Below are 12,233 nucleotides of genomic sequence, written 5' to 3'. Positions count from 1 at the left end.
TCTTGACGACGGTGACTAGGAGTGAAAGTTGAAGTCCCGAAGTTTCTACTTGGAGGGGAGTGGTGTCACGTGTCAACAAGCGACTATTTTTGGGTTACTCAAATTATCATAACGTTTGGGAAAAGGGGAGGTACTTACATTGACTGAAGCGAAATGACTGAATGCCGGTGCCGCTCACGTATATATTCTACTGACTAGTATATTAGAAGTAGTTGTTGTACAATGGTGTTAAAGTTAGTGGTGCGAGTTATACGCCTATATCTTTTGTCTATTGCGTGTCTTCCGCTGTGCGTGCATACCGACTCTAGCCTTCCTTCAAACGACCCATAACATCCGGGACTTTGTTGTACCGTGCGAATAAGTTTCTTGTGAGATTGTCTTCTGGTCGTCTCAAGAACAATCAGAGACACAAGCCTTTGTCTTCGCCGAAATTGCTATCTCCAAACACTCTGCATCAGTCTATGCCGTCTCTGAATTTCCTAATTCTGTCTTCTTCCAATAGTCTCCAAAGAAAGAGAAAGAACTAATATCCATCGTGGTGGAACTTGTGCTACTATCACTTGACCATTAAACCTAAACCATTTTCATTAAACTACCTCTGAAACATGCCTAGCAAAGGCTGTTTAGGTTTACAGTTAAACAGTTTCAACTCTAGTGGAGACGCGATTATTCTTAAACATGTTCAGACTTGTTTAATTAAGCTCTAGTGGAGACACGCCCTATGTCACTTCTGCCAATTAACAACCTTTAGGTGTATTTTTTTACAATGGTCCTATCACATATTATGTACTTGACCTTTGAATCTGGCCAACCATGGGGTGGGGTAATAATCAAGCGAGTATATTATGTTTTGACAGACAGACACAGACATTAGTTATTTGTGATCTTTATGAGTCATATATCTGAAGTACTAATTTTAGAGTAGACTATTTTGATGGACAAACAGACAGAAGACGTTTCTTTGTATGCATGTGCAGCAATACTTTTGTATTAAGACAGTCTAGTCTATCTTACTCTTCTTCATCAGTAAACTTGACATTTCGTGCTTGCCCACAGTTATATTTTTGCTTCTGGGCATTTTGTATTCTCCTTTTGATTTGCTAACAAACAGACGTTTTCATGCTGTTTTGTCTTACTGTTTCATCCTTCCATTAGGTGTTTTTGTGGTAGACTAACATCTTTTGACAAATTTGGATCTTGATTTGAGATGGGTTTGTAGTCTTTTTTCCTTATGATTTACAAGTGGCACAGCATTTGTGGTGTTGATATGAGGTCCTCTATGCCTATTCTTGCTAACTGTTGTGACTGTTTCAAATTGTTTTTTATTTTTGAAAAATTATTTGCGATTTTGGACCATGGTTGCATGATGTTTCTGGCTACAGGTGACATGGTTTGATCTTACAGTATGTCATTGCTGATTGTCACTTTTTTGAATTGGCATAGGATCCAAGAGCGAATTATAAAGTAGTATTTACAAGAAATGTGTGAATAGTCTAAAACACTTTATAGATTGTGTTTGTCATGACACTTATTATATTGAGTGAACCTGCAGAAGTTAATCTTTGTACACTATATGAAAAAGTAGACATTACAAACAACTCAGTGTAGTTTAGCTGCTGGCCATGATTAGTAACACCGGTGGATGAAAATACATGCATACGTATTGATTTTTATTAAATATAACACCTAGATAAATAAATTAAATATAAATAAATTAGATATAAAAAATCTAAACTGGCACCCACGCTCGATGCAGTTGTTAGGAAAAGTGGCAGGAAGATTGGGATTTTATATCGTCATCATCTCCTTGCCACCATCTCGAAAAGCTATAGTGAAATCAGTGATTCATCCTGACCTAGATTATTGTGCTGTTGTATAGAATAATGGCACTGCGGGCATAGCGAAGCAGATTCAGATAATTGAAAAGGTTTTTGGGAGTACTTTCTGGCCTGAAACCAAGGGAATCTACTGGAAATGTGTCTTCTGTCTTCTCTAAATTTGGTCTCCAATCACATCAGGCCAGACACTCTTTCTGCCTAGGTACACTTGCTCACCGGTGTCTACATTCTCTAGCTCGTAACAGTGTCAACTTGCGGTATCACTCACTTGAAAATCATCATTAGGCCGCATGGAAAAAATTGTCTGGTTGGGGTAACCCGCCCGCCCGTGTTTTTTTTTGGAGCTCAAGTGCTGCTGAGTTTTTTATTTAAATATAGTTTTTGTTGGCTTGGGCATACCCGTTCGAGGGGGCAAGTGTTTTGAGAGATGGCAAGATTCTTTGTGTGGCTGGCGACTGTAGTCTTGTAGGAAGTTGGATTCAGTGATCAAGTGGATGATGTACTCAGCACGCCGTGTTTGGACGTCTGCTGTTTTTTGCACATACGCATGCTGAGAAATAAGATGTCTACTGTTGCTCTGTGCATATCTGTGTCTGAGGGGCACACGATTTCAGAGATGGCAAAGATTCTTCGTGTATCTGGCGACTGTAGTCTTCGTGAGGTGTTGCTGGAAGTTGGATTCGATGATCGAGTGGACGATGTACTCATGCAGCGTGCGAACTGCGACGACAGACACTTTATCCGAAGATGATGATTGATAATAATTAATAAAATAAAAATAAAAATAAAAGCTGTGCCCGTCCGCTCGTCTTTTTCCTCTGCATGTTACCCCAATCAGACAATTTTTTTGTTGCGGCTTTATCACACTTGTCTTACTCGATCAGGACTACATGCCTAATCCAAACACTGAAGCACTTCAGCAGTTGTCATTTCATCGTGCTCAAAAGTTCTGGACTCATCTTCCATGTAGGCTAAGAATAGTCTCTAAAGTCTCTGATTTTAAGCAGCTTCTACGGAAGTTCTGTTACAGTGTAGATGATATTTGGATCCCTTTGTTCTAAAATATTAGATAGTATTTCACGTACTATATAGTATGTATGTTAGCATAAATATTCGTGTATGTTTCTAGACAGCGCTTGGTATGGTACAGTACCCGGAAGATTGACTGCTGAGTTGAGGGTTTTTTGTAGTGAAAGAAACACAAATACAAATACAAGTACAAATACTGATATTAGATCTTCCAACTGGTGGCAAGCAGGCAGACAGGCAGAGAAGGGTACAGTATAGTAATTGAGTAGTAGGGTATGTTGGAGTGTATGGGGTCATTGCAATAATTTGTGTTTCTGTTTTAGAAAAGAATATCTCAACTGCAGCATGATGTAGAGCTTTTAGAGAACCAACTGAACACAGATAGGCGACAATACAACCAACTAAAGAGAATGACTGTTGATGTCCAGCCAAACACAAGGACTGATAAAGATATTATGCTAAAACATGACCCCAATAAAGTCAAGGCTTCTGAATTAAAACTGAAGTCAACCTCTGCAAATGACAAGAAATCCTTGAGTAATCATTCTAAAGTAGAATTGAACATCCCCGTATTATCGTATCCATCAGTAGACTGTCAGTTCAGTGGTGAGCCAAGTGGTCTAAAGTCTGATGTGCAGATGTTGGATGTTTTTGACATGATTCCATTTGGCACTGTTGATGGTGGAGTGTGGAAACAAGGGTTTGAGATTACTTACAATTTAGAGAGATGGAAGGATAAGCCACTCAATGTCTTTATAGTACCACATTCACACAATGATCCTGGTAAGACAATTTGGATAGTAAGAGCTGCACTTAGACAGCGATACAGATGATAACTAAAGAGGTTCTCATTTCATTTTGCGGTATCTATCTTTTCAAGAGAGCTCTTTCACTCATGTCTACCATTACATATTGTATGGCACACAGCATGTATATGCACATAAAACACAATTGTGTAACTGAAAAGTCACATAGTGTAACTAATGTCAGTAGCAGGGATGTCATGAGTTAGGTGTATCACCTAGTGAATTTGCTTCTAGAGAGCCAGCTGCAGACAGATGAATGGACTTTGGTTGCTTGCGTGTAATAATGATGGTCAAGGGTTGTTAAGAAATGTTGAGTAGCATGCCAAGCAGGAAGATGCCATGATACAAGATAACATATAACCAGTTATTTCTGCAATCATTACATTTCTACGAATTCTGCGAAGAAATCACAGAGCACACAAATAACATTCACAGATATTTAGTTCTATTCCCAGAGTCCCAGGATGTCACTGTTGCAATACATGTGTGACACTGTGTGTGCCAGTAACTGTCTTCCTGGTTGGAATGCAGAAATTTTATTCACAGTAACTAAAACTCTTGTCTAAATTCTCTAATCGCAGTAATTTAAGATCGTAGAAATAACTGGTTATACGGTATCATAACTCTGCTTGAGATAAAACTCAACACACTTTGTGACAATGGGAGTCAAAGTCCAATGTTTAGTTATGGTCATCCAACTGGCGGCTGAAAAATTCATCCTTTCCTGTATGTCTCCATTTCACCACCTCTGCTGATTAATTCTGAACCAACTAAAGCCCTCGTTTGCATTGGTTGTTTCTCAGGACTTCAATTCACTCTCTGGATCTCATGACACATAATTTCATGTTCTCGTTCTCTTTCTCAAATAGTTACACTTCTGCTTGGTTTTCAACGAGATACACTTATCCTTAGTTTTGTCATACAATGTTGAACTTTTTGTCTCTCGCTTCCAAATTTAGTAGAGACCCGTCACTCAATAAAGTTGCTTTCACAGATACTTGGCATCACTCCCCGTTAAGTTGAAACTTTAGTGATATGGATTCTACACCTTGACATTCTCCTCGATGCTTTCCACAAAACAACCCTTGACACTGACATAATTGGCAGATATAATTGAGCAAGATATATAATATTTAGCAATAAGTCAAGAGGAATTGAAGGAGATACTGCAAGGACAAATTTGTAGTACTATTCTTCTTGGTGCTTGAACACAGAATGGTTTAGTGGGTGATAGGGCTGGAAAATCTAGAATTGTTTATCGAAGGTCTCAAAGATCAGCTGGTGAAAATGGAATGATAGTTGCAAGTTCAAGCAATAGTTTAGACAATGTCTGTTTCGCTGCAATTATGAATGTGTAATCTCTAAATTTGACGTTTAATGAACAATCAATCACTGCAATAAAGACAATTGCTTACTGCAGATTTTGTATTACAATTCGATCTGTAGATTGGGGTGAAGACTTTCTTTGTTTGTTAATTCTATTGTACTTCGCTTATCATGGTTTAACTATTTTTAAATTAATCACTTGCTGTTTTACTTTTGTTTCATTTTGTTCCACAGCCCCACTTTATTGGAAATTGTTACACATATTGTCTTTGGGTAATATCTTTGTACTTCTTGGAGGCTGTGGGTTCCTTCTTAATTTTGTTTTTTCTTCATAGTTTTTATTTCTTCCATTTGTTTTCTTTATTTGTTTTCATTGCTTTTTCCTTGTTTGTAACCTTCTGGTGTGTAGGCAATGTATGTTGATCTAAAATTGTTTTGGTGAGACAAAACAAACATGACATGTTCTGTGATGTTTATTTTTTCTATATATTTTATTATTCCCATAGCGTTATAATAATGTCAAGAAGTTTTTGCATTGCTAACCAATGTAGCTAAAGCTCAGATACCAGAAGCAACTCTGAACAAGTGACAGTGAACTCAATAAACGTGGCACTTTGTGTTATAAGTTTTGTAGTAGTGTCTCTGGATGTTATAAAACCAAAACTGTTACTAATATTTGATAAAATTGTATGAAACAATGTTTTCTTCTTTTTTATAATTTCCCTTCTTAATCATCTCTTCCTTCTCAATTATTTCCCCCTATTGACTCACATTCAAAAATATTAATTCCTCTGGGAATTATTTGGAGAAATACGATGTGTGACTCACTGTTGCTTTATGTGAGTGTTTATGTAGTTCACTCTGATGTTGATTGTTTTGAATTTAAACGAATCTGGAAAATATTGAAATGCACATTTTGGAAGTGGTGGAATTCCTTTTTGTGTATTTGGATTCATTAAAATTTGGAATACTGTATTATTCTTTCAATAGAGTAATTTATTGTGGTTCTGGCCTTTAGTAATAACTAGATACATGGCCCGTCCTTCGTATGGGCAAGATACTGTAGTGTTCTGACCGAAGATGCAGTCTGAGCGTGTGTTGACATGTCACGTGCAATCTTTGTTGCGAGGTCCCGGATGTGCTGAATGAATCCGAATCTTGTCTTCGTGTTTGATCAATGGAAGTCGACACACTTCCCATGTAGCACTTGGTACAGAAAACGTGTAGGTTGGATTTGGTGTAAATGCAATCAGATGGAGAGAAAGGAAAGCGCTAGAAGAGTAGGTAGAAGTATTCAATTGCTCGAAGCTTTGTGAACGACGACGGCACGTACGGTCCACACAGGACAGGTGAGGGCGTGTGTTTGAATGAACTAGAATGTGTAGCATTTGCGTAATTGAGAAATTTTTACGCTTGGGTCGACCCCTTGAGAGGGGACCCAGTGCATAGTTTTTTTAATTTTTACGCAAACCTTGTCCTTCACGTGTCGAGTGTGCGTGCCGATTTCGGTTACAAACGGACAAAAGACGTGGCCGTGTATTGCAACACACACACACACACACACACACACACACACACACACACACACACACACACACACACACACACACACACACACATAATTTGAGTTTTATATATACTAGATTTGAGAATTAAGATGTTTCAAATTATGAGGACTCAGGAGAGAAATTGTTACTGTGTTTGTATTTTCATTGAATGGAATTATGTTGTTGTGTCACGAAAATATCAATCATCTCGGTGTTGTTTTGGATATGCTGGGTCGTGATCAAGTGGCAGTGGATGCCAGGAAACGGAAGTTCTTTGGCGCTGTTAACTCTGCTGTTGCAAGAATGGGAGGTAGTTGCTTGAGCGACAGCACTTGGAAGAAAATAGTAGATATTCAACTATTTCCTATTTTATCATTTGGTAGCCAGCTGTGGAACTTGGACAAAACGTCAACTGCAAAGGCAGTTGATGCCATATTTAGGAAAGGTATTCGACGGGGACTTGGTCTTCGATGGAGAGACTCACTCACTATATGAGCGCCTAGGTAATTGGATGGTCAATGCGTCAGTGAAGATTCGAACAGTACAAGCTTTATTGTTGAAATGGTCACTAGACTCTAGAAATGATCTAGTTAGAGGACTATCGTGGAGAGTCTATAGAGATAAGTTGCCCTTTGTAGATGTGCATACTAATTTTTTTGCCATCTGGCTGAAGGAATTACGTTCTCTGTTATATACTTAGCTGTCTGTTTGTTTTTGAGGTGTCTATGTGTATGTGTGTGTTTGTACATATATTTTTCTCATTTGTGAGAGGCTATACTTGCTGGTACGAAGTGAAATATATTATTATTATTATTATTATTATTATTATTATTATTATTGAAGTCTAAGCTATGCTTTTTTAGTTCAGAATAGTACTGAGATGTGATGCTAACTAGATTAATATTGGTATATGGCAGGTTGGTTAAAAACGTTTCAGCAATACTATGTAGCACAGACACGTCAGATACTGAACAATGTTGTGGATGGGTTAAATGAAGATGCCAGTCGTCGCTTCATTTGGGCAGAAATATCCTATTTTGATCTGTGGTGGAATGAGCAGTCAGCAGAGAAGAGGGGTATTGCAAAGAAGCTAATAGAGAATGGGCAGTTGGAAATAGTGACTGGAGGATGGGTCATGAATGATGAGGCAAATACTCATTATTATGCTATGATCGACCAGATGATAGAGGGACATCAATGGCTGAAACAGAATTTAGGTGAGATGAGCTTCATAATTTAGTGTAGTGTAGACAAGCATTCCTTAATATATATATATATATATATATATATATATATATATATATATATATATATATATATATATATATATATATATATATATATATATATATATATATATATATATATATATATATATATATATATGTAATCAGGCTTCAAGCCAGGATTAAGCCAACCATCATTTACATGATGTCTGTGCTCACAATATTTAATGTTATGTTTGAAATTTAATCATGTTTACTAAAACAACTCCACTTTCTACTCGTGTGCTAGTTTTAGAAGTAGTACACTATAAATTGAAGCTTCTATAATGTCCAGGTCTTAGCAATAGTAGTGTGAGAACAAACTCAGCGCCAGTCCCTTTTGTATAGTTACTCGTTCTTGATCCCTCTTTCTTGTCAAAAGAATAGAAACAGAATGAAATAGAACAGAATTGTCGCAGACTGACGGGTGCTAGAGTAGAGGCACCTGGTTACAGATCTGGATCACATAACCGGAAACTAAGTTGCCATTCCAAGACGAAGAGCGGCAACTTTACCTTACAGTGGCAATTTTGTTTCCAGTCATGTGATCCAAGACGTAATCACGCACATACTCCACCATGTAAGGCAAAGATGGCCTAGCATCTAGGGTAGCTTACAGAATAGATCTTGCATGCACATGGTTTTTGCAGTACTAGTTTGGTTGTCTATTTCTGTTTTCTGACTAGGATTGTAGTTTTGGTTATGGACTTTCTAAAGTTTGAATCATTGCACTGTCTGTAGAAGCAAGGTGATTATGTGTGACAAATTCAATAGAGTCACTCTTACAGAAATGGCAGTGGTTACTGATTTGACTACAATTTAACTTTTGAACATCTCACGGCAGATGTTTCATGATTTGTGGGTGTTTTGATGTCCTTAATCAATATCTAAGATTCTGGCAGTAGCTCTAAGTTTCATGTAGACCTGGTACCTTTTGAAAGATAGTGTCATTTGACTTTGTAACCTTTATATCTTTCATTGCGAAGTAGGAAGTAATTCTGCTGGTAAGGGTGTGCTTGCACATGTTTGCACAGCTTGCTATTTGTCATACTTGGTCCATTAGAGGCATGCCACTTTTACTGACACTTAGGTATGTCACTTTAGCAACATGCATTGTTTTGATGAGTTGCTTTAGCCGGAAGTGAGTATCTTGTTAGTGAATTACAATCAGCAAATTGAGCATGTTCATATTTTTAAATTGAGTGAAAAATTTAATGCTCAAATGTTTATCATGACAGTGAATCTTACTCCTGTTGTTAATTGTGATAACGTGCACGTGGCAATTAATCACTTTAGAGGATGGTGTAGAGAAGGAATATAGCAATACATACTTTTACTGTTAATTGCATGCACTGTTATGCTTTTCAACCTGAGCAACAATTAGCAATATTAAGGTAATGAGGCCATGACTGTCACAAATCAGATGAGACGAGTAATACACTGTTTAAGCACATACGTATGCTTGTTATACTACAGATTTAAGTATTTCAGAGCTGAACTGGCATTTTTGCTAATAGGTGTCATGTGCAGAAGATGTAGGTTTTGACATATTACTGCACTTTAATTTATGCTAAAATATAGACTAAAGAATATTTTGGTTTGCTCTTCTCTGTTAATAGAAATACTGGATGAAGTCACCAAACATCTTAGTCTATATGTAACAGACTGTTTATTATAAGTACATTAGAATTAGAGGTAGTGCGCATGTGTGGTAGAATGACTGGATGTATGTGGGTTTGGCACGCCCGGGTTTTGACAGTCTAACGTTAGTGCCTCTTGAGTTCGTTAGAAAGTAGTGTCCGTCCTGCAAATAAACCTGGATAAAGCGTATGAACCGTGTTATATATACAACATAGAATTGAGATCACTTCGTTAGTAGAATTTTTGTTAAAGGTGCAGGGTCACTGTCGGACATGCGCACTTGAACCGATCTCAAGTGACGTAGCTTTTGCGTCGTAGCTATTGTACGTAACATATGTTCAAGTGTCCTAGCAAGAAAATCAGTTTCGATTGCCAGTAAGCCCTTCAAATGCTGTTCGTATGTTGCACATGTGTTATGAGGAATTCAGTCGGTGTGACTCTTTTTAACATCGACTGAATTCTTCGTAGCTTGTGTTGAATAGAGTATCTGTGTTAAATTCAGTCTGGTGTTAAAGAACAATACAGAATGATTTCCTCGATCACTTGATTAGGTGTAAACTTTCTTAACACGTGTGCCATACGCTCAGACTGTTTTCTTCAATGTGCACTGTTAAATTTTGTCAAATAGCGTGCATTAGACATTAGACTTCGAACTTTGTTACATTACCTACAGTAATTGAACTAACCTTACTCGGTGATAAATAGGTTATTATATTTAGTCTGTGCTAGAGAATGCGTTTAAAACGCTACACTATAAATCTTTCTAGTGCATTTGTTGCAGAGTTCGAATTCGTCTCTAGCTAGTAATACTTCATCTCTAGTGGAAGTCCGGTTGACACGTGCACATCTACACAAGCAATCTGAAATATTGCCTGGGGCTTCCCTGATCTTGTCGCATTAACCAACACAAAGCAGCTAGGAGCATACTGCTGATGCGCGACTGTCTAGTCTAGATTGTGTAGTTGACTAGATCAGCTAGCTATAGCTGGCTCACGAATGGAACTTGTAAGCTAAAACAGGTCATGCATGGTACCCTACGAAGCAATGAGATTGGATGTCTGTTGGTTACAGTTCAACGAAGAAGCGGTCATTTTGCCTAACGTCTAATGCACGCTATCTGACTAAATTTAACAGTGTACATTGTTAAAAACAATTGGGGCAAATGGTACGCATGTTAAAAAGTCTAGACCTAACCAAGTGATTGAGGACACTATTATACATTGTTCTTTCAAGGCCAGACTGAATTTAACAGAGTCTTTTAATGTCCGACTGAATTTAACGACTGAATCTAACACGGATACTTATTTAACACCAACTGAATTTAACACGACACATACGCAAAGCTCACCAGACGAAACTACTGCAAAACTGGGTATGTAGGGTGTCGATTGACGGGCACGGCAGCAGTGTAAGCTTTAAACAATACAAATTTTTGGTGCTCACTGTGAACTGAGTGTGCTTGGTTACTCTGAGAGAAAGACGTTACTACGGCAAATGTCGCATACAGAAATGTGATGTGTGCATTCTGGTCACGTGCAGAGCGTAAAGAACTCCAATCTGGCTCGAAGTACGAGGGTGCTTGTCAAATTTTACCGAAACTGCAGTGTAGCAACCTCAGTTTGAGGGGGTTTAGAAGAAAATTCCAAGAACTACATCTAAAAACCTAGAATTTAGCTACCAGAGTCACGGTCTAACGCAACCTCATACTGCAACATCTTGATCTTTCCAATTCAGGCTATAGAGAAACTTCAGTCAGCTTTGCCTTCAGTGCAAATTAAAGCGTCTAAGTCCTCGCGGTTGCTGAGTGTTTGAAAGAGTGCACCCTTTTTCAAAGGGATGCAGTGCCCATGTCCGAGCGTGACCTGCACCTTTAATTAACGACTGAGCAGCAGACAGGCCATTGCAGTAGGACAACTTGACTGTGGTCACATTTATAATCACTTCAGGTAGGCAATTTATGTACACACTGACTCTCTATACTCTTGTGCACCATTTTACAGCTGGACAAAGAACTCAAACGTTGCCGCCACTGTTCTTGCTGCTAGAAATTTTAGAATGAAGGGCACTCTACTCATTTAGTTGGATAAATCGACAAAATAGAGTGTTTTCTGGATAGTTGTTATGTGTAATGTAACAGTGTGCACTTGTAGCTTATGTCACGTAGTGGAAAGTTTGTTGGGGTTTTGCTCTGAGCTGAGTAAGCTGTTCATACACCAGTCATGTAGTAATTGTTCAATATTGTTTATAAGTTCATAGTTGTTCCTCCAAAGGGCACAGAGGGTAGAATGAAGTTTGTGGGCTCTGGAAAGAAAGCAGTGTCTTTTTCAAAACATATTAAGCAAAAATACTGGTGCACACATACGTAAGTATCACATTTGCTGTGTCATTGTATGTAGTAAGGAACTCAACTACATTTAAGTGCTTAGTACTTGGAACTCAGTTTTGAAGACTTTATATGATGTACTGTACTTGTCAGGAAGAAACATTTAATCTTGTAGAGTACTTGAATGTTCCAATATAACAGTCAAATTCAAGAGGATAACATGCTTAAAACTATTTGTATTTTGTGTTTGCAAGGCATTACACCTCATTCCGGATGGGCAATTGATCCATTTGGTCATTCTTCAACTATGGCATACTTGTTGGCAAGAATGGGATTTGATTTCATGTTAATTCAGCGAGTTCATTATAGTGTCAAAAAGTATTTGGCACAGAGGAAGAACCTTGAGTTTCGCTGGAGGCAGAACTGGGGTAAAATTGTTTTCTACTATTTTGTTTTTC

General features: G+C 38.0%; 1 protein-coding gene across 2 annotated transcripts in view; it reads left to right on the top strand.

The window, feature by feature from the left end:
- The window catches only part of LOC134187566 (alpha-mannosidase 2x-like), a 43,829-nt gene that overhangs the window by 6,134 nt on the left and 25,462 nt on the right, over positions 1–12,233 (top strand). For both annotated transcript variants that reach the window (XM_062655717.1, XM_062655718.1), the window contains exons 2-4: positions 3,191–3,650; positions 7,464–7,763; positions 12,030–12,203. In XM_062655717.1, coding sequence (XP_062511701.1) covers positions 3,191–3,650; positions 7,464–7,763; positions 12,030–12,203 — 934 coding nt within the window. The remainder of the gene's footprint in view (positions 1–3,190; positions 3,651–7,463; positions 7,764–12,029; positions 12,204–12,233) is intronic.

The sequence above is a fragment of the Corticium candelabrum genome, chromosome 12 (assembly GCF_963422355.1).
Source record: "Corticium candelabrum chromosome 12, ooCorCand1.1, whole genome shotgun sequence".
Classification (NCBI taxonomy): domain Eukaryota; kingdom Metazoa; phylum Porifera; class Homoscleromorpha; order Homosclerophorida; family Plakinidae; genus Corticium; species Corticium candelabrum.
The sequence above is the reverse complement of the archived record's forward strand: the minus strand, read 5'-3'. Positions and strand labels throughout refer to the sequence as shown.